Here is a 27,894-nt window from a genome sequence, read left to right as displayed (position 1 = left end):
GCACCAGGGCCAGCTCTCAGCACAGAAGGCTGAATTATTTCAGCCTCTCTGGATCTGGTTTCCTGTCTTCACAGACCGCCATGGGAGGCTGAGGCCGCGTCATGAGGCCGAACAAGAGCTCCCCGTTATCAAGCTGTGTGGAGAGTGACGGTGCGCATGGTCTTACGTAACCCTCTCCGCAAGACGACGCGGCAGGCAGTACTATAGAAACAGGTCACGCGGACCAAAACTGGAGGACCTGGGATTCGAACCCAAGTCTCTTTGACTCCAGAAGTTCCAATCTTAATCTGGATCCCAAGGACGTGTGGGAGGCCCATGTGCTCTGTTCCCGTGGAGTCCAGAGAAGGGGGAGAGGTGTGGGCAGGGCTGAGGGATGTCCGGCCCCCTCTGGCACCCCCACCACACGTCCCCTCCCTCCACATGTGGGCTCAGCTTCTGGTCCTGCAGCTGAGATGAAGCTTTGGAGCCTCCGGCTCCCCCAAGTTCACCACACGGCTAAACTGTTACGTCCACCAGATAACAAGGCCACATGGCACAGAGGAGGTCTGACCCACCCAGGGGCCTGAAGGGGGAGTTCGGGGGCCCCACTCCCCCCCCCCCCCCATGGAGGTGCAGCCTGGGAAAGCTGCGTGTGGGAGAGGAAACGCTCCAGGGTCCTGAGGGAAATCATGCATCTTACTCAACACCAAGACGCCCACCAGATGTTTGTCTTCAACAACTCGGGCTGCTTTTGTCCTCTGGAAGGCAACCCCTCCTGCTCCCCGAGCTAAACGCACTACTGTAGAAACAATGGCTGTTCACTTGTTCGTTTAACACCTGAAGGAGAGGCTTAAATCACTGTGTTTCTTATCTCAGCAGTCCGCAAGGACCATTACTATGCTTTTCCTTAAAGCCGTCAGCAAAAAATAAGGAAATGAAATGAGAAGCAGACAGGCAGGCTGACGTTCCCGACGGCTTGTCCCCAGCAAACTCCGCTGAAGGGCTCACTCCCCTGTCTGATCCCAGGAAGGAGGAGAGCACACGTCTTCAAGGCCTCCTCCACGTCTGATGCTGCGCTTTGTGCACCCAGAGAGCTTAGGCCAGCTGGCGGGCTGGGACTGTGACCCGGGCTGGTCAGCGGCGGCCGGACATGCTGGCTCAGAGCCCGTGCTGCTTCTGGGGGGGCGGGGGCAGGCTGGACAAATGACGCCAAGGACCGGGGGGGACAAGTGTGAGGGGCTCAGCCCCAAGATCCCTTCCATCCCAGCCCACTGGGTTCCTGTGCTAGTGCCCGGGTCACAGGCTGTGCAGGGCCCCTCAAGGCACCTGGCCTCTGCACTCCCCCACAGAAGGGATGAAGTGGCGGGCGCGGAATTAGCAGAGTGCAAGGGTCTGCAGCTCAGCTCCCACCAAGCCTGGCAGGCATGGGGCTTCCTCTCATTTCCCTTCGACAAAATGAGGATGCCCGTCAGCCCAGGCCGCTAGGAAGACACGAGGCAAAGCAAGGAAAGCCTCACCACCCTGGAGGCTGTAAATGGGAACATGGCAGTGGTCGCCAGGCCCCCAGCTTCACGGAGCCCAGGGCCCCTGAGCCGGTGTGGGGGGGCACCCATGCATGTCCTTGCTGCCCACACTTCTGCTTGGTGCAGTCTGGGGATGCTGCTGACGGCTCTGAGCGCCCTCTACCCGAGCCCCTGATGGGGCATGTGAGGCTGCTGGAGGATGGAAAAACCCGTTACAGTCCGGTTCTCCGGAGGGAAACTAGTTACAAATGCCTTTTTCAAAGGCCTCTCTCTCCACTGGTTCCTGAAAAGCTTCCAGGCAAGGGGGGCTCGTCAAGCGAACTGACATGTCTGCAATGTGGAAAACCATGTAAAATAAACTGTCACTCATGTGGGGAAAGACGTTGCCCTCCTGGTGGGGAGTCTCCTGTACCACCTCTAATCTCCACTTCAATCCCACTGACTGTCCATCTTGATGTGAAGCAAAACGGGATGCGATGCTTCCCCTTCTGGCCGAGCAGGCTAAGAATCCATTTCTGTCACTGTGTAACTGTGGCGCTCCCACCTGGGAGGATTTTGCTCCCAGGGGTATGTGGCCCTGTCTAGAAACGTTTCTGACAGCACCCGCTGGGAGGGCGGGGGTGCTGCTCCACATCCCACAGCACACAGGACGGGCCCGACCACCAAAGACTATCCAGCCCCAACGCCAACAGTGCCGAGCTCGAGAAACCCTGCTCTCCACGACCTTGGAAGAGCAGGAGGGCCGCGACAGCCTCCCACCACCACGGGACTCCCTTTGGTGGTCTGGCCCATCAGAAGCCTGTTCCTCCCGAAGGGCAGAAACTTTGTGGGCCTCCTATTTGTCCTTCCGGCCAGTCCTACAGCTCAGTCCTTTGACCCGTGCCCTCAACTCCACCCTCAGCCCTGGAGCGAGGGCCCCGGCAGGCAGCTCTGGATGAAGTGGCCGGGGCCTGCTCCCTCTATCTCCCTCCCTCGGCTCGCCTCGTGGCCGGGCAGGCTCCCGGCATGGCTCCCGGCAGACCCGTGTGGAACTCATCTCCCCTCACTGCCTCCTGCCACCCACTTTTGCTTCTTCCCACCTCCAGGTCCTTCTTCTCAGCCTCCTTTCCTGGCTTCTCCTTCCTTCCCCGGCCATTACACCCAGGAGCTCCCTGAGCGGCCTCAGGCCCCTTCCCTACCCCCTCTGCCCCTCTTATCACTAACCATTCTTATTCCCTAGAAATGAAAGCTCCATAAGGACAGAACCATCCAGAGCAGTACTTGGCAGAGTCAGTACTCAGTAAAACCATCTGCTGGATGAATGAATGAGTGAGTGAGTGAGTGAATAAATGAAGGACTATGGTGTCCATTTCCACATTTCTATCTTGGGCCTAAGTCCCTCTTTTGAGAGTCAGGGGTAGCAACCTGCTTCATCATCTCTCCTTTGATGTTACCAAAGCAATTTAAACTCAAACATGGGACCCTCCTCCCTCCCTGCTCCTCCTCTAGAGCTCCCATCGCAGGGACTGCCACCACCATCCAGAGTCCTGGGTGTCACTCCCGACAGGCTGCCCCTCAGGCCCTCATGTAATTGGTCACTAATTAATGATACGTGTTACAAAGTACGGAATGCTGCTGCTTCTTCCCATGCCCCTCCCAAGCAGCCACCATCTTCCACTTGGACAACAGCCTCCCAGATGGTCTCCCACACATCCACCTTGCTCTCTCCACCCACCCCTTCTCCTCAGCAGCACAGGAATCTTTAAAAACACAAATCTGGTCACACTGTCCCCCCACCCAAGCCTTGAGTGGCTCCTCCTGGCCTCGGGGAGAGGCCTCCAACCTTGGTGTGGCCAGCAAGGCTGGGCCCCTCTCCCCCTTGCCCTCTGGATCACAGCAAAATGAACACTCCACGCTCTTTGCTGACTTGAAGACTCTGTACAGGCCAGACCCTCTGCCAGCAATCCTCCTTCAACCCCCAGACCCCGCAGACAGCCTCAGGAGCCTTCCCGACCCCACGGACCACACTGGTCTAGTTAGCTCCCCGAGCACCCTGGACAGCTTTTGTACCCTGTCACCCCAGAGGTGCTTATTTCATGGGACAGGGTGAAAGCCCTCGGTGACTAAAAGAAAGCCAGGGCTAAGAACCATTGCCGCAGAGCATTGGAGACCACTCAGACCATTCCAGAAAACTCCTCTGCCTGGCTTTGTGGGGGAGCCTGGAGAAATCTATGCCCCGTCTAGATTTCGGTGACTTGAAGGTCATTCTTGTGGTGACCCTGGCTCCTTGGAGCTGAGGAGGCAAAGGGCCAGACCTGGCCATGCTATTGGTGACAGGAGTTCTAGAGGCTGAGAGGGGCTGGGGTCCTGGGACTGTCCAAGGCCAGGCTCACACGACTCAAGATCCCAGCTCTGCCAGAGCGACTGCTGCCACCAGCCCTGGCCAAACCCCGTGCTGGCGGCTGGGCACCCGAGCACAACCCCGCTTCGTGTTCCATCTGGCTCACCTACTTCCTTCCCCAAAGACGCCAACAAGGGCATACTGACAGGACACTTAACCTCAAGGGAAAACCTTGAGACACAAAAACTTGTGTCTCAACAAGTGAAAAAGTCATTTGTCCGTTCGAGAAATGGCGACATTGACCTGTCTCGGGTTGGCAGCAGCAGCAGCCTGGTGTGAAGTGTGTGTGTGGGGGCTCCTTTGTTTCTTTAAGAATAAATGCAAAGGAAAAGGAGGGGAGAGAAGGGGAGGAGAAGATGGTTGCTTGGAGCCCTGGCACGGTGTGAAGTGGAAAAGTGTGGCTGTGTGGGGAGGAGAAGGTGCGCGGAGCCTGACCTGATGATGAAAGCGCCTCTGGCCTCCAGGAGCTTGCGTTCACTGCTGAACCTCTTGAGAAGGTTGATCATGAACTTATAAAAGTAGGAGTTCATGGTGGGGGTGGAAGGAGAACATTCTAAGCCTTTGGTACCTGCAGAGAAAGGGATAGAGCTGAGATTTACTCTATGGTCCACAGGGTGGTGGGACCCCCACAGAACATACACAATCGTAAACTCCAGAAAGGTGGTGGTGGTGGGGGGGTCTGTGTGGAACAAGGTGAGGGAAAATCTTCAATCCAGGGCCTCGGGTCAAGGGCAAAAAAGCAAGGACTATTCAAGTACATACAAGCAAATACAACTGCTTACTGCACACATCCCCACTTACCTGTCCACCTCTCCAGCCAGCCCCCAATTACTTAGTGAACACCTCCTATTTGTGAGACCGCTGCTATGTGCTAGGAATTTTTTATAAAACAAACCTGTACCTATCATCCCAATAAGTAAAATACACTTGGGCTTCATTTTGGCTGGTTAAGGACAGATGACATGTCAAAAAGAAAGGGGTAAAATAGGCATACAACCTCGACAGTCAACAAAATCCACACTCCTTTCCCAATGGTGCTCAAGACAAGGGAAGCTATGCACACCTCTGCTGGATTAAAGACAGCACACCCTGACAAAATGTTACCAAGGGCTTTAATCTTTACTCGACGTTTTTATTTTTTTTTTAAAGATTGTATTTATTTATTTGAGAGAAAGAGTGAGAGCAAGAGAGCACAAGCAGAGGAAGCAGCAGAGGGAGAGGGAGCAGCAGGCTCTCAATGCAGGGCTCGATCCCAGCTCCCTGGGATCATGACCTGAGCCAAATGCAGACACTTAACCGACTGAGCCACCCAGGCGCCCCCCAATGTTTTTAAATCAGACATTCTTCTTCAGGTGGAAATGCTCTTTTAGACTAGTACTCTAAAGATTTTCAAAGCCCAGAGCTGGCTTTAGAACCAGAAGCACATTCGGAGTACCCCTCTGATATGCACCCCAGCTGAAAATACACCGAGGGCCAGATACAGTCCCCCTCCCAGCCTCACCCTAGCACATGCTCTCCTCCGCAAGGTATTGGGCATGGAGGGGACGACAGCAGGGCTGAAAGAACACCTGGTTGATCGCCATGTAGTATATTCATACACCCCATGCAATCTCTTTGTTTTTTCTTCGTCACACATGCTGACCTCAACAGATTGTTGGAAAGAGGTGTTAGGGATGGTAGGAATCCTCACTCCCTCTGCCCAAGGCACTAACAGGGCACAAAACGCACACACAACAACTTGAGATACAATTCACATATCATTAAGTTCACCCTTTTAAAGTGTACAATTCAGTGGTTTCCAGTACATTCATAAAATTGTGCACCGATCACCACTAATTCCAAAACATCACCCAAAAAGAAACCTCGTACCCATTAGCTGCCATTCCCCATTATCCCCTCCACCAGCTCCTGACAATCATTAATCTACTTCCTGTCTCTGTGGATTTGCCTATTCTGGAAATTTTGTATTAATGAATCATACAGTATGTGGCTTCTTTCACTTAGCATATTTTCAAGGTTCATCCATATTGTAGTATGTATCCATTTTGTATTCCTTTTTTTTTGGTTGAATAATACTCCACTGTATGGATATACCATGTTTTAACCATTCATCTGTTGCTGGACATTTGGTTGTTTCCACTTTTTAGCTATTAAGAATAATGCCATGGGGCACCTGGTTGGCTCAGTCGGTAGAGCATGTGACTCTTGATCTTGGGGTCATGAGTTCGAGCCCCAAGTTGGGCACAGAGCTTACTTAATTAAAAAATTAAAAAAAAAAAGGAATAATGCTGCTGTGAACATTCACATATGTTTTTGTGTGAACACATTTTCATTTCTTTTGGTTATATACCCAGGAGTGGAATTTCTGATATGGTTACTCTATGTGTAACTTTTGAGAAACTGCCAGGCTGTTTTCCACCATGGCTGTGCATTTTACGTTCTCACCATCAGTGTGTGAGACTCCAGTTTTCCCACATTCTTGCCAACACTTGTTATTACCTGTCTTTTGATTAGAGCCATCCTTGTGGATAGAAGTAGTATCTCATTATGGGTTTGATTTCCATTTTCCTGATGACTCACGACACTGAGCATCTTTTTATGGGCTTACTGGCTACTTGTAGATCTTTGGAGAAATGTCTATACAAGTCCTTTGCCCATTTTAAAATTGGGTTATTTGCCTTTTTATTGCAGAGTTACAAGAATTCTAGATACAAGTCTCTTATCAAATATAATCATTGCAGATATTTTCCCCCATTCTTTGGGTTGTTTCTTAACTTTCTCCATGGTGTCCTCCTTTGAAGCAAAGAATTTTAAATTCTGATCGAGTTCAATTTATCTTTTTTTTGGGGGGGGGGTTGCTTGTGCTTTTGGTGCCATATCTAAGAAAATATTACCTATTCCAAGGTCATAAAGATTTACTGATGGGCTTCCTTCTAAGAGCTGTGTATGTATTTTTTTAAATATAGCTCTTATATTTAGGTATCTGATCTATTTTAATTTTTGTATACGGTGTGAGGAAGAAGTCTAAATTCTTTTGCATGTGGATGGATATCTAATTGTCCTAGTATAACATGATATCTGCTTGCTTTATTTTTTTTACAAGCTGTTTTTTTAAAGTTTATTTATTTATTTAAGTAATCTCTATCCACAATGTGGGGCTCAAACTTACGACCCTGAGATCAAGAGTCACATGCTCTTCCAACTGAACCAGCCAGGAGCCCTGATGCTTCATTTTTTATATTGTATTTTTTCTAGCTTTATTAAGATAAGATTGACATACAACATTATATAAGCTTAAGGTGTACAATGTGTTGATTTCATACATGGACACATTGCAAAATGATTACCACAGTGCTGTGGAGTCAGCCAATACCTTCCTCACCTCATATAATGACCACTTGTTTTTTTGTGGTGAGAACATTTACGATCTACTCTCTTAGCAACTTTCAAGTATATACTATAGTAGTATTAACTATAATCACCGTTCTGTACATTAGATGCCCAGAACTTTAATTAAACTCTAACTGGAAGTTTGTACCCTTTGACCGATATCTCCCCAACATGGTATCTGAATAGGCAACCAAGAGTTACCATTTACCAGGGACTTCCTATGTGCTATGCGTGTTTCTAAAGCCTTCACACATAGCATCTAACTAATCCTCAAAATAATCCTTGAAAATATGTGCTCTAACTCTTCTCATTATATAGGTGGAGAAGCCGTGAATTAGGCTGAGGACTATCCAAAGTCACAGAGCTGAGGAGTGGTGGTGTCTGAGTCCCCGCAGCTGGTCTCAGCAGCTCCACCACGCTGCCCATCACTCGGGTGCTGGTGCTTGGGGCGGTTTGGGGTTTGCAGGTTAGTAGGCGGTATGCTCCCAAACAAGAGGCAGAAGACCGAAATGAAGGCCTTGCCAAGATTGAGGACATAGAGACATAGCACTGGCAGAAGCTGTGGAGAAAGAACCTGGCTGCAGCCCCCTGGGAACTCAGGGAGGACACTGGGGAAAGATAAAAGTGGCCAGCTGAGACATGTGGTGCCATCACTTGCCAGGTTGGTCTCTACGTGACCCTGAAGTCCTGACTTCCTCCCCAGACAGGGGAGAGGGTGGCCATACACCTGTGTAAAATAGGGAACCAAGCTTGGCTGTGTGAGGGGCTATCAGCTCCCAGAAGCATCGGCCCCAGGCACACAACACGAATGTATGGGGCCATCCATAGTACTAGAAGCAAGGCCTACAGAGGCACCCCATCGGCTGACTGCATGAGCCGCCAGTGGCCAGAGGAAGCAGTAAAACCCTCCTTTCAGGATCTTTTTGCTCAACTCAGACTTCCCTCATGTCCTTGCATGGTCCTTAAGGCGGTGTGGCTGGGAACGGCAAGAGGGGCCTTTCTGTTTTGTTTTTCCCAGCTATGAATTACTCTGTGAGGATTCCTTACTCAGAGCCATACCTTCAAACTACTGTCCTTTCTCCTGACAACCTCCTAGACAGCCCCTGGGAACTGTGTGCAAGGGGCAAGCCTTGAGTAAGAAGCCCAGTTCAAGGGCAGGCCTCACTGAACTTCTTGATGTTTGCAGTGCATTGTTCTGGGTCCCTGCCCAGAACAGCCTGGCCTGGGAGGTCCTGAGTGACTCTGGAATGGCAAACAGTCTCTGCTCCCTGGCCCAGAGGGGCTGTTTGCAGAATCAAGTGTCACATTCTTACAGCTCGAGTTACCCCGGGCCCAGCTGGGGCTGATCTCTGAAGAGGCGGCTGCAGATACAGCTGCTAGAGCCCCTCCTCCCCGCCCCACACTGACCCCGAGGTGGCCTGGCTACACACCCCCAACACGGGCGGTGTGTGTGGACTGGAACCTTCTCCTGGGTGCTCATCTGTGATGGCTCCTGTGACCTGCCCCCTTCTTGCTTCTGTATGTGCACCTCCACCCTATATCATTTCCAGGCTTAGGGCCATTTAGCTTCCAAAGTATTCCAAAGGACAAAGGGACCCAAACAGGGAGTGACCATAAAGAAATCTTCCACGATGTGGGGCCACAGTCTCCATTCCCAGGGGGCCGGGTATTGCAGGCAGGCAGAAACATCGCTGGGAGTCCATGAGACCTGGTTCAGATCAGATGTCTACCTCTTACTAGCTGTGCAACTTTGGGCAAGTCTCTCACCCTAAGCCTCAGTTTCTTCATCTGTAAGGTGGGGCCAGTAAGAGTCCCTAGTCCTTCAGTTTAAAGAATTTTTTTTTTAAGTAATCTTTATGCCCAAGGTGGGGCTTGAACTCACGAGATCAAGAGACTGAGCCAGCCAGGCACCCCCCCCAGTAAGAGTCTCTTTAAATGAGACAAAACATTTAATGCACTGGGCCTGGGGCCTGCCACACAGTGCATGCTCAGTGAACGGGGGGGCCCCTGCTGTTAGCAGACAGGCCAGAATGCGGAGCACTGCACGGGGAAGACTGTTCCTGTCTCTCCCTCCGGACTAGATGACTGGGGGCTGCAGCACAGTCTGGAAAGTCTCTGAGTGGAGACTTCAGATCTGGGACAATTTCCCAGTGCTCTGCTGGGAGGAAGAGAGGCTGTGAGAAGACAGGATCACCTGTGATGCCCCACATTTGGGGAGGGAGATCTGCCCGCCTCTCAGCTGACAGCTGGCCTGAGACAGCAGAAGAGAAGGCCTGGGGCTGCTCTGAACACATCCTGGTCTTCGTAGCCATAGCCCCCTCTGGGCCACACAATTAAGGCTCAATGTCCAGGCTGGCATGGCAGCCCCTGGAGCCGAGGCTCCTAGTGGGAGGGAGAAGGGCAGAGAGACATCTGGGAGAAGCCATGGCAAATAGCTCACGTTCTCACAGTACAGTGCTTGCTGGGAAAGCTTTCGCAGCTCAGCCCTCCTGGCGCTCCCGTTTCAAGACTACAAAGAGCAGGAGGCTGGGTGCAAACTGAGTGGGGGCTGGGCGCCAGCCTGAGAGCCAAACCCAGCTGATGGGAGTGTCGGGGAGCTGCTGGGGCCTGCAGCTGTTGGGCAGGGACCTTTGTCCCTCAGGCTCCCGCCCACCAGAATGGGCTCTCTGAGGAGGAGCCTCCGCAGGACTGGGCGGGGAGCTTGGAAAGCTCACTGCAATCCCAGCCTGACTGTGTAGAGATGGCAGGTCTGGGCAGGAGAGGCAACCCTTCCTGAGTGGGCTGGTCGAGGACAGGGCCCGCTGGGGGCTCACCACAGACAGGGTGAGGGCCTACTTGGTCTCCCCCAGACTCTGCTTCCCACTGGCCCATCAGCCACTTTTCTGACGAACCAGCCCCTCAGGCCCAGCTGGCTTGAGACAGAACCTGCGAGATGTTCTCGGGCAGGGCTGCAGGCACGGACGGAGGAGGTGGGGTGGAGAGACAGCAGACTCATGCCAGGAAGTGTTACTACACGGAATGACGGGCCTCTCTCAACTGGACTAACTTCTGCCCAAACACAGCCTGCTCCTCCCCGCGGAGTGTGCACAGGGCCTCACTGGCCACTTCCGCCCGCCTCGGCTCTTGCTCATCTCGCCCTCGACAGCCGGGCAGGGAATCTGCCTCTTTTCCCAATAGGTCTGGTAAAAGTCGCCTCCGCCGGGCTCTCCTATCGAGTGGGGCCCTGGGCCAGGTGCTGCTGGTCCTTTAGGAAGGGGGAGAGCCTGGGCAGGAGCCCAGCACCCAATTCCGGGCAGGCCCTCCAGCACTGTGCTCTGAGGAGGTGCTGGGACGCCAGAGCCAGAGGCTTTCACTCAGGTGGCACTGCTGACAGCAGTCTGTGGGCCCACCAAAGACGGGGTGTCAGCTGTTCTGGCTGGGGCCCAGGAAGGGGGTGGCTGGGGACAACCTGGCCTTGGGTCTCGGGAGAGTCACACTCTCCAAGGGGCCAGGGAAAGTGGGGTTTCCATTCCCCGATCCTGCCAAGGACCAGCCCCTGAGCTGAATGCCGCCTGCCTCGCATTTCTGGTTTGGAGAAGTTTGGAGCAGTGGGCTCTGCAGGAAGTTCACGTGACTGCTGGCTAGCCGAGGGGCAGACAGATGCTGTCGGGAGCGCTCTGTATACAAAACCAGGCTGGTGGGGTGGGCGGCCGGGGAGCCAGCCGTGCAGATGTTGCTAAGTGAAACCTGATGTGGCGACATGAGAATCTGCACAACGTCTCACAAACAACCTTCCCTGGGATGTTTTAGATTGAGTTTTGTGGCTATGACGCGAAGGAGCCTCACGTGTCAGGATAAAAATAGCTCTGGCCTCAATAGGCAAAACGAGTTACAGTTCAACAAAACCAGACGCGAAAGCCTTCATGGCCCAGCCCAGACCCGGCGGGGTCCCTGCTTGGCTCCCTGCTCTCTCACCCCTGTCTCCCTCCCCCCTGGTGCGGGACCCGTGGGGCCCATGGGCCCGGCCGGACCCTCACGTAGGGCATCTGCACCCCGCCGCCCAGAGAGTGTGGAGGAAAGGCCGGGGGACCGGGGCAGATCCAGGCCCTGTGGCTGACTGGCGGGGCAGGCTTGAGGAAGTGACACCTCCTCTGGGGCCGGTTCCTGTCTGTGGACCTCACAGGGATAAGCCTAGCACAGTACCTGGCACAGGGATTGCTCTGAGGAGGGGGCTGCATGACCGGGAAGCTGGCATGGAACCCGGGGACGCAGGTGGGGAAGGGGCAGCTACCCTATGGGATCAAGGGGCTGTAAGAAAAGGAGGCCCAGGACTCTGGTGCAGCAGGGTCTCAGGAGGTGTGCAGTCTGCTTATTCGGAGGGCCCAACCCCAAGGCCACATGGATAAAAGGGTGGCAAAGGTGTTGTAGCAATGGCACCCTTGGGACTCGATCCAAGAGGCAGTCACTTTCTTTGCTGCGAGCCGGTCCAGCTGAGGCTGGGGAGCCCTCCGACCTGGGCAGTGACCCAAATCCAGGAGGCTTTCCAGCTGCCTGTTTCGGAGAAGGAGATAAGCTAATGGGCCACAACAGGGCCCAGGAGAAACTTCCAGCTGACAGGGCAGTAGAGAGGGGCTGCGCCAGGAAAGACTGCTGCTGAGGGGGGGCCGGGCCAAGGGCGGCGCCAGAGACACACAGGAGGAAGGGGCCTTGCGGCCATCGCGGAAACCGAGCCTGGGATGCAGAGGGTGAGGCTCTCCACCTGGCAACAAGCGAAGACCTGCGCAGTGGTGCTGGGGGGACGTTCGATACGGCACTGGTGACGGGGCGGCCAGCTCTGGTGTCCCCTCCTTCCATCATGATAATGACTCTGAAAGACAGGTCCTGACCCTTCCTGGGCGCCTGACTCTGGGCATTCAGAGATGAGTACAACCTAGATCCTTCTGACCCTGGCACCCATGCTGTCTGAAACAGTATGTAGGAAGAAGGCCTTTAAGGCTCCAAGAGCACAGAAAGGCTTTGGGGGCTGGGAAACGGTCTGGTGTGGCTGGAGGAAGTGGAGGCAGCAGAGGGCATGAGTTGCTGAGGCCAGAATGGGGTCCCTGAAGTCACTGTGCAGAGAAGGGGTATCCTCAAGAACTATGCCAGGTTGGGGCCGTGGCCCACCGCCCCACAGGAGAAGCCTGGACTGCTGGCCTGGCCACCCCTGCTCTGCTCCCCTCCTTGGGCGATAAAAGCTTCCAGTGCTAGGCAAGTGCTTCTGTCCTCTAAGCATGGGGGTAGAGAGCAGCCTCTCGGGCTGGGCTCCTGGGTCAGCACCAACGCCTACTACAACCCCCCCAACTCCCAGATAAGAATGACAACAGTGCTTTCCCTCACAGTTGTCGTGAGGAGTTGAGGGGCTAGCCCACAGTGAGGTTCGGTGAGGTGACACACAGGAAGTGCTCAGAACAGCGTCCGGTCCTAACAAGCTCAATGTATTATAGTCACCATTACTACTGGGAAAAATGCCCAGGGATGGCTTCCTGGGTTTCTTCTGGAACTTGTTTGTGAATTTGGCCACACCAGCCTGGGCGATAAGGAACGAAATGGAATCAGAACATTTCATTTCTGCCTGTTTTTAGAGCTGGGGTCAAACTCCACCTTGGACCAGAGAACCCTGCAGGGCACACTGGCGTGAGCAGTTATCCCACCAAGGAAGGAAAGGGAAGACTGGGTTTTGGGAGCAAACATCAGTCCTGGGGTGACCTTTGACCCGAGACGGCCACAATGCTGCCTCGCCTGGCCCAGGCTGCTCCCTCTCCTGCAGCAACAACATCCAGGTCCCAGGAGCGCCGGGCACGTCTCAAATGAGGGACTGATCTTGGAGGCCTCCCGCTTCTGCTGAGCCTTTGGCTCAGGCTCAGGTCTGCTCGAAGGGGGCTCCTCACCCCCTCTCCCCAGAGCCTAGGCAGCCTCAGCCGGCGTCCCCCCTGAGTGGAGATGGGCAGAGAATGCACAAAAGCTGCCCACTCAGAGGAGACCCAAGTGGTTGTTTCCGTTTCATTTCACCAAATCACAATCAGGAGACAGCAGCATGCGGGACCTCTCCAGGGGCTTCCCTCACGGCCGCCCACCCAGGCAGCCCCCTCCCAAATGCCCCCGAGGTGAGTCTCTTCCCGGCTTGGGGCTCTGTGGAGGTCAGCCACGAAGCGGCGGTGGGGGAAGCAGACCATCGCCGCTGCCCACACGCTCTGCATTGGAGGGAGCGACGTGTGCATTGGGCCCCGTGGGAGGGACGGCCCGTGCGGCCAACTCCGCCTGCGGACCCCGGGGGCTGCAGCGACGGTGCATTTAGGTGCCCGTGGCAGCTTCCCAGGTGGGTGATGCTGCCCCAACCCTCACGCTACATCTTTTGAGTTTTACAGACCCAGCGAGCAGGCAGGGCTGTTTGGTTCTCTACAAATGTGCTGATTTCATCTTTGCTCGGCTCCCTGCCTCCTTGGCTTTCCAGAAAGACCCTTCACTGCGGGGGTGGTGGCACTCTACCCTAAAGGGACATAGCACAGCACTCTGCAAGTTCTCAGAGCTGTGCCCTAGAGAGCCAGAGGAAAGCAAAATCCAAACAGGAAGAGGGTCTGGCCTTGTAGCCTCTGTCCACGTGCACGGCCGGATAGAAACAGAAAGAATGACCCTCTTGCATGCCTGAGAAGCACTGGGATAAAGAGCAGCCCACAGATGAATGAGTGTACACTTCCTGCATGCTTTCTGACCAAAACAGCCACCCCCCACATCCTTGGGGCCTGGCCAGTGCCCTCCCCAAGGCAGCTGAAGCAGGAGAAGGGATGGGGCCCAGCCCTGGTTTCCTGTGCTCTTCTATTACTAGTTTGAACTTGACCTTTTAAAAATCACGCACCCATTTGAAAAATCTGGTGTCAGCCGTGGACACGCATGCATGTGTGGTTCCCACTCTCTGCAGCGAACACGTGAGTCTCAGGCTAGGCGTACGCGGCCCATGGTGCTGTGGGTCCTTGAGGCAAGAGGTGATACTCACTGTAGGCACTTCCTTAGTGTTCTTTCCAGGATGGAATTTCTTCCCATCTGGCACACTTGGTTGTTTTTCTATGAACTCAGGGCGAGTCCCTGGCTGATGTGAGCCAGTCCTACAGCCCTGGTGAGCTGGGGCAAATCTTCCCCACCTCAGCCTCGTTAGCAGCCCACCCACCTCGGCAGGGCCAGGAGCCAGGGTTCAGAGCACCTAGCCATCTGAGACTCCCCTCACCTCCTGCCCCCCGGGGGCTGAGAGGGCCCCTCCTGGGGCTCCCAGTCTGGGCCTCCCCAGGGCACATGCCCCGCCCTCTCCAGCAGACCAGGGCCCCAGGCCATTTTCCAGCCCATCCCTCTGATAATGAGTAAGCACTTCAGTCATCAACTTTTTGGCGCCCAGAGAAAGAGAAAACACTTCAGAGGTAGAGGGACAGATCCTGGGGAGTCCTGGAAACGGAGGTATCCTTCCCTTGCCTGAGGCTGCGCTGCCTTAGGTTTGGCTTCTCTCACCCTGCGGAAAAGATTCTGGACAACTGCTTCCTGGGGAGGGAGATCTGGGGGCTGGCTCTGACCCACAGGATGCCTTCTCCTGGCTCTGCCCCTCCTGCAGTCACTTCTCACCCTCACCCCCTCGCCGCTGCTCCTCCCCCCTCTCAGTGGGACCCCACCCCCACACCATGGCTCGGTGCCCACACTCAACCTCTGGCATTCTTGCCATCTGTCCCAGGGACTTTGGGTTGACCCCGAGCACTGACGTGGGACACAGGATGGAGAACGGACTCCCGGGCTCCGGGACAGAGGGTGGGGACCTCCCCGAGGGTCCCAGGGTCAGGATGTGGGAGCCTCCCAACCGTGGCCTCTGACTGCCTGGAGGAAACTGGGCTCCTGGGCAAGGAAGCCACTGTATCCTGGGGAAACAAGAGAAGGAAACTTGGCTGCTACCAGAGCCCCTTACTCTTTCCTTGCTTCAGGCAGAAACAGGTGGACACTTGGGACCAGTTGCAGGCAGAGCACGGGCAGCAGCAGTGGCCTGAAGCCTGGGTCCTATGTGACACCCCACTGCAGGAGCTGGGGGAGCCCTTGACTTCACATGTCACCAGGGAGACATCTTCAGTGCACGGGCCTTCTGTGATTCGGCCTGGCAGCCCTGGGGCACAGCCAGGCCGGCAGGGCCCCCGGCGGCTCCACCCAGCAGGTATTCTCAGGGCAGGGTACCAGAGCGCCTCCAGGGGCGCCACCTGCTGGAGTGGCAGGAGGGAAGCTGCCGCTGCAAGGTCCTCCATCTTTTTGACATTTGCTTCTGCATCAAAGGAGGAGCCATCTAGGACCTTGTAACTGGATGTCAAGAACCACTCAGGAGACAAAGAGACACCCCAGGCAAACACCCAAGATTTGCTGGGGACTTCCCTATCAACTTGCATCCTTGGCATTTCCCAGGATCACGTCACTGGAGGGAACTGGTGTCTGCCTGGGAGGGAGGAGTTGGGAGTTGCACTGGTCCAGGGAGGAGAGCCACCTGCTGTTTGGAAGGACCCTGAGGGGCGAGCCCCAGGAACACCATGGCCACCTTCATGTCCAAGGACTGCCTGGAAACATCCTGTTTGAATTATCCCCTCTCTTGCCTGGGCTGCCTGCCATGTTGTTTGCTATTTTTAGCTCCCCGATGAGGAAGGAAATGGCTGCCTAGTCTTCCACCTGTGAGACCCAAGGCTCCAAAGCCCCCGATTCCTGACTGGGGAGACGCTGCCCCAGCAAAAGAGACAATCAGCTGATTCAGATGGTTTTATATTTAGCTGATGGCTCAAAAGTATGAACGGTGCAGGAAGATGAGGAAAAGGGGATGTGAGGGCCTCTTATGGGGGTGGGGAGGCAGCAGGAGGGTGAGGTCTGCCTGCCTCTCAGAGAGCAGAGGAAACTTGTGACTGCTCACACCTTAGCAGAGCTCTGGGGCTCAAGAGCGGCAGCCCAAAGAGCGCCTGGTCTAGGACGAGACTGGGCACTAGCATTCCCAGGCCCCCTGAGGCTGTAACCAGAAGGGGATTACTTACCAGGAGTGTTCAGCAGGTTGGCTCTGCCAGGGGTGGGCACCTGAAGTTCTGAGTGGCTGACCCGGAGGTCAGGGCCATCAAGGGGGCCTGGGTCATCCGTCTGGCCTGCAGGGGAGGAAGCAATTTCTGCCAACACCTCCAGATCCTTCAGGATAACCTGGGGGAGAAAAGCAAAGGATGAAGGACAAGGGCCTCTGGAGAGCTGTGGTCAGAGACAGAGAGCTGCCTCCAGGGGGTGGGGAAGGGTCTGCAGAGGGTGACAGGCTGTGAGAGCCACCAAGACTATGGCTGTAACAGTGCTCAGAAAGTTCTGCAGAAGATATGGATTGGGAAGAGAACACAGGCAGGCAGAAGATGGGGGCAAGTGGAGGCAAGAAGCTGGAGTCCAAAGCATGGGAGTAAGCTTTCCCATGACAACTTCTCTCTAGTTCCCTAACCAGGGACCTCACAGGTCCCCAGAAGACGTGGGACTCAGGCATCTGGGTTCAGTCTGTGTGGTGTGCATCCCAGGGCTCCTGGGCTGGCCATGCTCCAAGGTTAACCTGTGTGAGGGACCAACAGTGCCCACTAGGCCACACTGCTGGTGTGCTGGCCACAGCTCAGCCCACCACCAGGCCACAGAGCAGATCCTTCTCCAGAGGTGACTCCAGGCTACCCTCTACATTTGGAACAGGACTCTGGGCTCCAAGATGGGGGACTTCTTAACTTCTAGACGTGCTGTTCAATTCTCAGCTGCCTCCTTGATGGTCATTCCTAGGCCTGACCCCTGCCTGCTGAGTTCTTCCAGGGAAGACACACAGCTGAGCACGGAGAACAGCTAAGTGTGAGCTCCAATCAGCGCTGTATGTCACAAGGTTCCCCAGGGCTGCCTCACAACCCAGAGCCCCCGTATCCTTAGAGGCTAGCTGCCCCGCACACCACCCATCTCCTCTTGCTCTTCATCTGCCACCAACAGCCAGCAGGGCCCTGACCACACTGCAGGGGAGTGCCTGCCCCTTCCCACTCCCCACTCATCTCTGCTCTGAAGACGAACGTGCCTGTCCTAGCATAGATGGGCCCCCAGGACTGTCCGCGGCACTCAGTGGATGCCTGCTGGGCATGGATGGCTGACTGGGGAACAGGTGAATTGCCATGGAAACCGTGGGATTTGGTCCTGGACCTACGGCAGTGACACACAGCACCCGTGGCTGGGGCCATGGAGGGGGGATGGGCTGCGTGCACCAGGACAGACCAGCTGGCTGGAATATGGTGACAACGGTCAAGATGAGGCTACTGCAGGGCTCTCTGTGGGATGGTGAAAATGTTCCAGAGTGGGATAGTAGTGATGGTCACACGATCTTGTAAATATACTAAAAACCACTGAACTGTATATATATATATTTTAAAGATTTTATTTATTTGAGAGAGAGTGAGAGAGAAAAATAGTGAGGGAGAGCAGGAGCGGAGGGCAGGCAGAGGGAGAAGCAGGCTCCCCGCTGAGCAGAGAGCCCGACACGGAACTCGATCCCAGTACCCTGGGATCGTGACCTGAGCCGAAGGCAGATGCTTAATAAACTGAGCCACCCAGGCGCCCTGTACTGATTAAAAGGGCAAATTTTATCTAAAACAACAACAACAACAAAAGACAAAGCTACTACCCTCTCCTCAAAGCTTCAGAGTGGTTCCTGTCTCAATGCAAGCGACAGCCAGTGCATCCTCCCGCCCGGCCCCAGTCGTCACTTCCGGTATGCTCTCTGCCAGCCCTGGCCCCTGGGCCTTCTCCCAGCAGCACAGCATGCTCAGCACTCAAGTGTCCCACAAGCCAGTGGTTTTGCTCCCTATCCTGCCATGCTCCGGCCTCCTTCAGGCTGGACGCAGCGCATGCACACACACACACACACACACGTCACCTCCCACCTGTCTAACTGCCCTTTCCTTCGCTGCGCCCCGGCTCTCAGCACCGCCTGAGCCCCCACAGTGCCAGCCCCTGGGCTGGGTGCTGGGGCTGCAGGTGAGTCCGACACGCCTCTGCCCACGGCCTGGCGCGGAGACCCACACTTGCCTGCCCTTCCAGGCACAGGTATGGGTATATTCGGAACATTCTGATTGCTGGGCCTGTAGGGGATGGATCCATGCTGGCTGAAGATCGTGGCTGCTAAGCAGCCTAGACAGATGGCAGGAACGAGTGCTGCCCCTGTGCCCAGGCCAAGAGCTGGGGGCCTGGCAGGTCCAGCCCAGAAGCAGAGAGGCCCAGGCCGTCTGCTCCCCAGGAAGCTCTCTACTTCAGCGGTGGCAGAAGTGGACACAGAGGGAGGGGGTGGGATGGGGGAACAGAGAGCTAGGCGGGTGACAGCGCAGCGCTCCGCGCGCGAGAGTGGCCCGAGCACGGGCCATGAACTCAAGACACTCAACTGTCCAAGCAAGTCACTGTCTAAAGGGCAGGGAGTGAAGGGAGACCTGGGAATCGGGTGGGGGAATGACTCACTCAAACAGTGAGGCAAGAAGCAAGCCGACTGTGCCTCAAAAAGTTAAACAAAGTCACCATAGGTACACTTCCACCCCTAGTGTTCACCCAAGAGGACCGAAAACGTGCGCACACAGGACTTAGAAATGTTCACAGCCTCAGTGTCCATCACGCCTAGAAAAGGGAAACAACCTTCAGGTCCTGATGCCAATTCTGATGTGTTTTTTTCCTGATAGCAGCTGGGGTGTCCTACAATTCAACTCAATTCTGACCACCTACCTGGGGGTAGCGGTGGATCCCACAGGTTGAGGGCTCAGTCCTACAAGACTGCCCCCCCCCCCCCCGCCCCGAACCCCCGGCTTCAGATGCCAATCACAAGTAAAGGCTGTCACCTGTGCTTCTGACGACCGGCTACAGAGCAGAGGTTCCCACGATCCCCTCCTTGGGTTTGATTCCTCTGCAAGAGCTGCTTATACTCAGAGAAACATTTTACTGACCAGGTCACCGGTTTATTATAAAAAGATGTAACTCAGGAACGGCCAGATAAAAGAGATGCGGAGGGCACAGTACATGCGAAGGGGCACAGAGCTTCTGTGCTCTCTGGGGCTCACTTTCCCCAAATCTCCATACGGTCACCAACCCGGAAGCTCTCCAAACCCCATCCTTTTGGATTTTTGCAGAGGCTTCATTATGTAGGTTTAGCTGATGAAATCACTGGCTGTTGTCCGTTGATTCAACCTCCAGCCCCTCTCTCCTCCTCAAAGGTTGGGTTGAAAGTTCAACGCTCTCATCATACAGTTGGTTCTCCTGGCAACCAGCCCCCCATCCTTCTGGGCATCCAAGTCACCTCAATAACCTAACAAAAGTCACCTTTATTAACACTCAGGAAATTCCAAGGGTTTTAGGAGCTCTGTGCCAGAACGAGGGATGAAGACCAAATACGTATTGTTTACTCTATATCACAGTATCACAAACCCAAATGTTTATCAACTGATAAATGGATAAATAGAATATGGCATATCCGTGCCAGCGACTATTATTTGGCAATAAAAGGAATGAAGTTCTGATACATGCTATAAAACAGATGAACCTTGAAAACATTTGCTAAGTAAGAGGAGCCAGATGCAAAAGGCTGCATACTGTATGATAATTCCATTTATGTGAAATGTTCAGACCAGGCAAATCTACAGAGACAGAGCAGAGCCTGTGGCTGCCAGGCGCTGGGGGAGGGAGACATGGGGAGTGACTGCTAATTGGTACAGAGTTTCTCTTTGGGGTGGTAAAAATGTTCCGGGATTAGATAGTGATGTTTGCACAACCTTGTCAAAATACTAAAACCCACTAAGTGGTATACTTTACTTTTTTTAAAGGTTTTATTTTTTTAAGTAATCTCTACACCCAACATGGGGCTCAAATTCATGACCCCAAGATCAAGAGTTGTATGCTCACCAACTGAGCCAGCCAGGCGCCCCCAAATTGTATATTTAAAAGGGTGAATTTTATGGTTGGTGAATTGTATCTAAAAAGAGAAGTCAAAACCCCAAGTCGGTGCCCTAAATCCCAGTCCAGTGGTACGTGTAGAGCAGTTGGCTCTTGCTGTGTCCATGGCCCAAGGTGGCAGGGCCTCGCTGACCCCCCACGATCTCACGCCTGCTTCTGATTCCCCGGAGGGCCGCGAGCACTCAGGGAGGCTACCTGTGTCCGTATATCTCTGGCATGTGCCAGCCCTGCTGCAGCCCTGAGCTGCAGGCTACTCCTTTCAGGGCTGGCTGTGCAGGTGGGCCGAGGCCCACGTCCTCTTGTCCTCTCCGCAGCAAATCCTGGTGGTCAATTGTGGCAGGTGAGGAAAGTGCAGGACAGCTGGGGCCAGGCTAGCACTCAGCTACTTCCCCCCCTGCCCGCCCACGAGGGCCACACTGGCCCACACCAGGCTTCTGGCGGGTACTTATTCCCCTAATAGAAAAGATGCTCGCGAAGAACCACCAGCACCTGAGAGGCCGGACCCATGAGATGCCCCCACCCTCGGAGGGGCCCCCGGGGCCAGGCTGCAGGGGACCGGGAGACCGGAGGAGGAAGCCCTCCTCACTTCCAGCTAGAATTAATGCCCTCATTTGCTGTCAGTCTCCCGTTGCAGCAAGTGACCTGCTCAAGGGACCAGGGAGTCCACTTCAGACACAGCTCTGGCCCCCAAACCAGAGCCCGATAAGCTACACTGGGCTTAGTGGTCAGACAACCCTGACTTGCAGTCAGTTAGCTGCACCCCTCTAACCTCTCCCCCAGCAGCCACTGAGCACCCACTGTGGGCCAGGGCCTGTGTTGACTGGAGATGTGAAGCTAACCAGGATGGCCCTGCCTCTCCTGACAGTGACCTTGGGGAGGGAGACAGGCGGTCAACAAACACTTACAGTGCAGTGTATGTGCAACTTGGCCTGTGGGGAGCAAGAGGCTTCAGAAGTACCTGAGCAGCAGTCTGCCAGGGAACCAGGGCTAGAGGAAGGCATGCGAAGCATTCTCTTAACTAGCATAAGCCTTTCATGGGCACAGAACCAGAGTCACGGGCACATTCCAGGAACAGAAGCTTTGATCTAGCTCTGGAGTGGGGCATGGGATGGGGATGGGTATTACATAGGAGACAGCAGGCCCAAAATGGAGTCACTTGGGCTAACTCCCACGACAACAAACCAAGACTTAATACCTAACCTAACTGCAGTTTCAACCTGTAGCCAGTCAACATGGAATTACCTGGTCAGCACTAGTGAGATAATCCTCCTGGAAGACCCCTTCCGGTCCTCTTAGAAAGGCGACCTTGCCTGAAACAACGCATTCTTTGCAAATAATTTTCTTTCTCCGCCCCCCTTCTGCCTTTAAAAACCTTTCCTTTCCTACAGCTTCTTTCTACTGCTGGATGGGGATGCTGCTGCCTGTTTCCTGAATTGTCGAATAAAGCCACTGTGATCTTTAAAATTTACTCCACTGAAGTTTTGTTATCTAACAGGGGGGCAGGGCCAGAAATCAAGCAGAAGTCAGAAGGAGGGGCAGGTCACCAAGATCCATGAGGTTTGAACTTGGTTTTGCAGGTGACGGGGAGTCTGTTTCCTCCTATGTGCCAACAGAGCCTCGCCCTGGCGAGGTTGGCATCATTATAGAAGACATTTCTGTTAGGAGATTTTTGGTACCACAGCTGAGCTTGACCAGTGGTCCTGGCTCAGGGACTGGGAAGGAACAACAACGCATACGTGCAGGGCTCCAGATTTCACTTCTCTACCACAGAGAATCTGCGTCGACATCTTCGTACCACCTCCTCCTCCCGCACTGGAGAGCAGTAGCCAGCAAAACTGCGTATTTCACATTTTGAATTCTCTTGTTTTGGAAAGTTTAACACCAAATGGTAAATGAATGCAAATTATACTTCAATTGTACAATTAAAGCCGGAAATGTTGTCTACAGGTTCCTTCAATGATCCCAGCCACTCTTCTAGTGCTTGTATATCAAAAGATTTGTCTCTGGTCCCCGGGGACTGGCAAAAATCTGACAGACAGCCCTCCCTGGGGAACACCACGTGTACTTGTAGGCCTTCTCGCGTGTGCGCGCGGGCACACACACACACACACACACACACAGCACCCTCCTGCTTCTTTCAAATGGGAGTCTGAGAATAGCAGAGATGCAGGGAGATGAAGGGGCTGCCAAAATGGAGGGCAAGGAATGGCTTGAAAAGAGCGTGGGGGATTTGTGGGGAGCCACTCCAGGGCTCCTGTGCCCATCCAGTCCAGATGCTGGCTCTCTCCTAGCTGACAGCAAATCCCAGATGCCAGGGAGGAACAATCCTGACAAAGGCCTGGGCCAGGACTCTGCCTCAGCCCAGGGAGTGAGGAGTGGTCCAGGGAGGCGATGTTAAGGTGGGGGTGGGTGCTGGGACAAAGCAACACGGACCAAGGGGGAGCCGTGCTCTGCCCTCCGGCTGAAGCTGGCTTTGAATCTCTGTGCCAGGCCAGGGTTTGGGTGCTCCACCTCTCCTGGAGACCCCTTGGTCTGTGGATAAGAAGGTCTGGGACAAGGACACAGCGACCTCAGCAGCCTTGCTTGTGGGGCACTGGCTCAAGGCCTGGATGAAAGGCCTGCTGCTCGGCCCCTGGAAACCAGAGTTAGACCCCTTCCCAGGAGCAGGCTGGCGGGGCCCAAGCCTACACTGGCCTGTAGTCCTGGCTTGGAGAATGAGGCAAGGCTCAAAGAAAGCAGGAGGAAGCCACGCCAATTAGTATGCGCTACACAGCTTTTTGCAAAATGAATATAAAACACTTGTGCTTTCTTTTTGTGTGAGAGAAAGAGGGTGGGGGGAGAGGGAGGAGGAAGAAGGTTACAAGAAAGCAATATTCTGCAGGGGCAGGAGTGCCTGCAGTTGCCATGGCAACAGGCTGGGGATGGAGGAGAGTGGTGGTGGGGAAGGCACATCAGCTGGTCCCCGGTCCTGGAGTGGGGGTGAGCTTTGAGCTGGCCATCAGTGGAGTGAAAGGGTCGGGGACAACTGGGAGCGGGAAACATCTGACAAAGCAACTCTGAGAGAAAGGCCGGCGGGGGGGGGGGGGGGGGCGGGGGGGGGGGCCGGCCTACCCTCTGTGGCTCGGGGAGCAAGGTCAAGGAGGCCAAAGGGTTCCTGAGCAAGCCCTTGCTTCTAGGTGACTTGACACCGGCAAAGGCCATATTTCAGCATGGGAGGGAAGTCGCCATCTGGACGGGGCACCTGCAAGCTGTTACCCCACTGTACTCCAGCAGGCCGAGGACCGGGTCTCTAGGATGGCGCTGGTGTCCTTTTTTTTTTATGAGTTGGCCAGGCCCTCCCTGTCCCAACACCTTGTCCACAGAGCAGCCCTGGAAAACCCCTTGTTGTGGAAGGCCCCATTCTTTCACTCTCCCTGGCTGTGCCCTCCACCCCCGCCCCCGGGAATGGCTGGAGACCCAGGGCTGAACGAGGCCAACTCCCTAGGCTGGGGGCCCGTCCTGGCCTCCTACTGAGGCTCCTGACTCTGAAGTCCCAGGGCAAAGCACTGAGCAGATGTTGAATGAATACTTGCTGACCGGCAGCGCCAGGCAGGAAATGGAAGATGTGGATGGATCTGAATAGCTCCTGCCAAGGGGATGGATGGAGAGGCCTCCCACTTCACCCTACCCACTTATCTCTGAGAAACTTTTGTCACAAGTTTGGCTCGGCCCCTGGTCAGCTGATTAGGCTCCAGATGTCAAATGGCTCTGCCTTCCAGCCCCGTGAGGAGAGAAGGAAATTCTCGAGCTGGGCCCTCTCCAGTCCTAGTCAGGAGGAAGCCGCAAGAGTGTTTCCAAGGGACACAGCTAGGTGCTGGCAGGAAAGGTGAATTCAGGCTGAAGGCCCTGGGGGCTAGGGTCTGGCCGGTGCGGGCCACGGCCAAGGCTATCTGATGCCTCTGCCCGGAGCACTGGGGCCACAGGGCTGTGCCTGAGATCTGGGTCAGGTCAGGCTGCTCCTTGTTCTTGGGAAGTGGAGCTGAAATTAAGTGGGGAGGCACAGAGGCTGGGCATCCACGGAGCCCTGGGGCCCTCTGCTTCCTGCCACACAGAAGCCTGTCCATTTCCTTCACAAGGGGTACAGGCCCAGCGGGTCAGGCCTCTTGAGTCCCTGACCACATACAGAATGGCTCCTGCGGCTTGTGGAGTCAGCCAGGGAACTGACCTTAGGAAGCATCCCCTTGTGGGTACCAAGGAAGGCCACGGGATCTCCCACAGACCCCAGAGCAGTCAACCAATGGAGCTCTGGGGGAAGGCACCCAGCGGCAGCCAGCACCAGGGCTGAGGCTCCTGTCCCGGACGCAGAGTAAACCTGAGCCGCGGAAGGCAGCCATTGGGCCCTGGCCAGGCCTGGGAAAGGGGTGGTATTCCCAGAAAAGCTCATGGCTACAACGGGGTCAGAGCAGGCCAAGCCCAGCATCTCCTGGGGGGCAGGTCCCTTGGCCGTGCCTTCAGCAAAAGCAAGGAAAGCACTGCCAAAAATTTAGATTTGGGGGCGGGAGAGAAGGACTGCTTAGGCTTGGATCTCTTTTATTTCCCATTGAGAAAGCCACTCTGATTAAAAACCTTTTAGGTCTTAGTAAAGCAAAAACAACTTCAAAAAGCAGGATTATATCTCGTTTTTTGGCCTGACTTTGAACACATGCTCATAGGGTTCAAGACTACTTTCTTTTCTTCTTCTCTCCCTCTCTTTTTCCTTCCTTCCCCTTCCTTTCATTTTTAATAAACTTTGAAATCCTTCCCTAAGTGCCTAGTTCTGTGCCATCTATGCAAAAGGCCAGCACTTGGTGCGTACTAAGTCTAACAGTGACAGCACAGTGTGGGTCCCGGCTGCTTAAACCATTCTAGCCTCGAAGGGTGGAGAAGAGAAAGGCCAGCCCGGGTGAGACAGCTTGGAGGCCAGTTCCCAAGGCCCCCCAGGGCGCCCCCTCACCCCCGGGTCTCCCTCCTGGTGATGCCGGCCTCCCGCCAGGCCCCTGTCCGGGGGTTGGGGGGTGCATCTCTCAGCGTTATACATTGTCCCTGAGAGCGAGCCAGAGGCTGGGGAAGGGCCTGCCGTGCTCCAGGCAGCATGGGAACAGCACACACACACCGTGAGCACTCGGTTACCAGGTGATGAGCCGAGGGGCCGGCTGTCTCCGGGCACCGGCGCATGGCAACTGGGACAGCAGCGCCGGGCTCCCTGTCTCCCCTCCTCCAGGCCTCTGCTTAACGCGTACCCTGCCCTGAGGAGGCAGGTCTGTTGTGGCAGGGCCGGGGGGCCCAGCAGGGTGGGGCCGGCCGGGGCGGGGGGCGGCGGCGGTGGTGTTCGGCTCCCCATCCACCTCTGTCCCCCCAAAGTGTGACAAGGGCTCTGGGAGGGTCTGAGGGCACAGGACGCTGTGATACACAGACAGGGACCTGTCTGATGTGCAGGAGGAGGGGTGGTGTGAGACAGACAAGGCTTCACGGGGCATCTAAGCTGAGTAACTTGGCTAAGTTACTTCACTTCTCTGAGCCTCGGTTTCTGCTTCAGTGAAGTGGGGGACACAACAGAAGGACCCAGGAAGGGTTGCGGTAGGATGGGCTAAGGTCATACACGCTCAGTGATGTCCAGCACGGGGTCTGGCAGGCAGCAAGTGAATGGAAAATACCAGAAACCCAGGCAACGAGGCCCGACCTCAGAGAACAATTCAGGAGGTCTGGGTTGAGGCCGAAGCAGTTGGGTTTTAAAAAGCTCCAGAGGATTCTGACAGCAGCCCTTGTGTGGATGGCTCCACCGTGGGGCTGATGTCTGGGTTACTGGACCTGGGCCTTTCTATGTAAGATTACGGATCACTTCCTGAGTTCACGCCGAGATGGGCGGGGGGGCAGGCAGTCAGGCCCAGGGCCAGGCAGTGTGCTCACCCCTGCAGGCCACTCATCCCTGCAGCTTGGCTTTACAAGAGCCGCCAGCCCTGTCCCAGGGGAAGGCAGTCCCCAACTGGCTTCCCTTTGTGGAATCCCTCCCTCGCTGCTGGGCCCTTCAGCGGGGAAGCCAGCTTTCTCCCTTATTCCACCCTTCCCAGGCCAACCTCTGCCTTCCTCGTGAGCCCAGGGGCACCAGGCAGCAGGCCCCCTGCCCTGCATGTCCACCAGTTACTGTGCCAGCTTTGGGTTCTCACCTGCATATCAGGGGAAGGAGTGCACAGAGAGAAACGTTAAAGATGCTCTGGGCACACAGACCTGCCTTCCCCAGAGCAGAATGCTGTCAGGCCGGCTCTGGTTACTTGGGTCCCCCTTCACTTGGCGGCCTTTCTCACCGGTGCAATTCTGGAACCATCACCGCGGCGGTCCTCTCCCCTCCCCAGCAATGACCTGCTACCAGGACTCCTTTCAGAAGATCAAATCCTTCCAGGACCCCTAGCGGTGACTGCTGGTGCCTCTGCTGGGCTGTGGGTCCGAGTGCTGGGGACTGAGTGCAACCCCGCATTGTCCCTGCTGCCCTTCTCCCTGCCCGTTCCTCCCTCCTCTCTCTCTCTCTTTCAGAAGCCTCCAAAGGAAGCTGCAGCGTCAGCCACAGAGAGCCGTGTGGACGAGTGCCCTGTGTCCTCAGCATGGCCCCAGGGGCACGGGGGGAGGGGGGCGGTGGTGGCATGGGGAGGCTATGGCAGGCAAGGGCCTTTTCCTGTTTGGGCTGTCCCTGCCGGGACCCAGCTCACCTCCCCAGGTTGGGGGGACTCTCGGCAAGAGGAGCCAAGTTCTTGGCCCCCAACATCTAGCCCCTTGGTTTTCTGGCTGGTATCTGACCTGATGGCGTGACCTGACTGTTAAGAAATCTTGGGGACTGAGGAGGGGGGTGGAGGAGTTGTTTTTGTTTGTTTTGGAGAGTAGACGCAAGGAAAAGTGGAGTGAAAGAAAAACTGAGGCAGGGATCTCAGGAGGAGGAGCAAACCCCATTCTTCTGGGAGACGGTCCACTGAGAGCAGGCCCCATTAGTATTCCACGGAGTGGGGTCAGGACCACACAAAGTCAGAGCTGGATGGGACGAGCACAGACCAGGCCAACTGCACTTGATGGAGGCAAGGAGGTGCGGGGACTTGCCGGGTCCCACGGAGAGTGGGCAGCGCAGGGCAGAGGCCTGTCCTTCCGTTCCTCTCCAGGCCACTTCCCACACTCCCCCTCACCGACCCAGCGGCCAGCACCCCTCCTTCAGCATGGGCCCTGGGAGGGCGGGGAGCCCAACAGGGCAGGTCAGGATCCAATACTCAGAACTGAAGAGGGGAGAGGGGGCCAGCCTGAAGGAAGCTGTGCCTCCACCCCACCTGGAACCCTGCTCTGCACCGAGGTCAGCTCTTGTGTGCTTTTAGATGTTCTGGAACCAGACAGACCCAATTTCTGGCTCCTGATGGTATGAGCTTGGGCAAATTACCTTCCTCACACTTGGATGTCCTTTTAAATCAAACTGGGGATAATGAAAACCAGTCCAAGAGCGCCAGGCCGAGTGGTCACAATAGAAACAACGTGCTCCGAATAAGGCATCCGCCCCATAAACTTCGCCTTCTGCCCTCTCCTGCTCCCAGCCTCCTTCCACAGATGCGGGGGTCTGAGCCCAGCACCCGCTGTGGTTTC

At 55.3% G+C, this 27,894-nt stretch overlaps 1 protein-coding gene across 1 annotated transcript in view; it reads right to left on the bottom strand.

The window, feature by feature from the left end:
• The window catches only part of VAC14 (VAC14 component of PIKFYVE complex), a 100,081-nt gene that overhangs the window by 34,469 nt on the left and 37,718 nt on the right, over window positions 1-27,894 (bottom strand). The window contains exons 13-14 of the mRNA XM_021703079.1: window positions 16,323-16,479; window positions 4,318-4,450 (exon numbers count right to left, since the gene is read on the bottom strand). Coding sequence (XP_021558754.1) covers window positions 4,318-4,450; window positions 16,323-16,479 — 290 coding nt within the window. The remainder of the gene's footprint in view (window positions 1-4,317; window positions 4,451-16,322; window positions 16,480-27,894) is intronic.

Source organism: Neomonachus schauinslandi, chromosome 16 (assembly GCF_002201575.2).
Source record: "Neomonachus schauinslandi chromosome 16, ASM220157v2, whole genome shotgun sequence".
Lineage (NCBI taxonomy): Eukaryota > Metazoa > Chordata > Mammalia > Carnivora > Phocidae > Neomonachus > Neomonachus schauinslandi.
The sequence above is the reverse complement of the archived record's forward strand: the minus strand, read 5'-3'. Positions and strand labels throughout refer to the sequence as shown.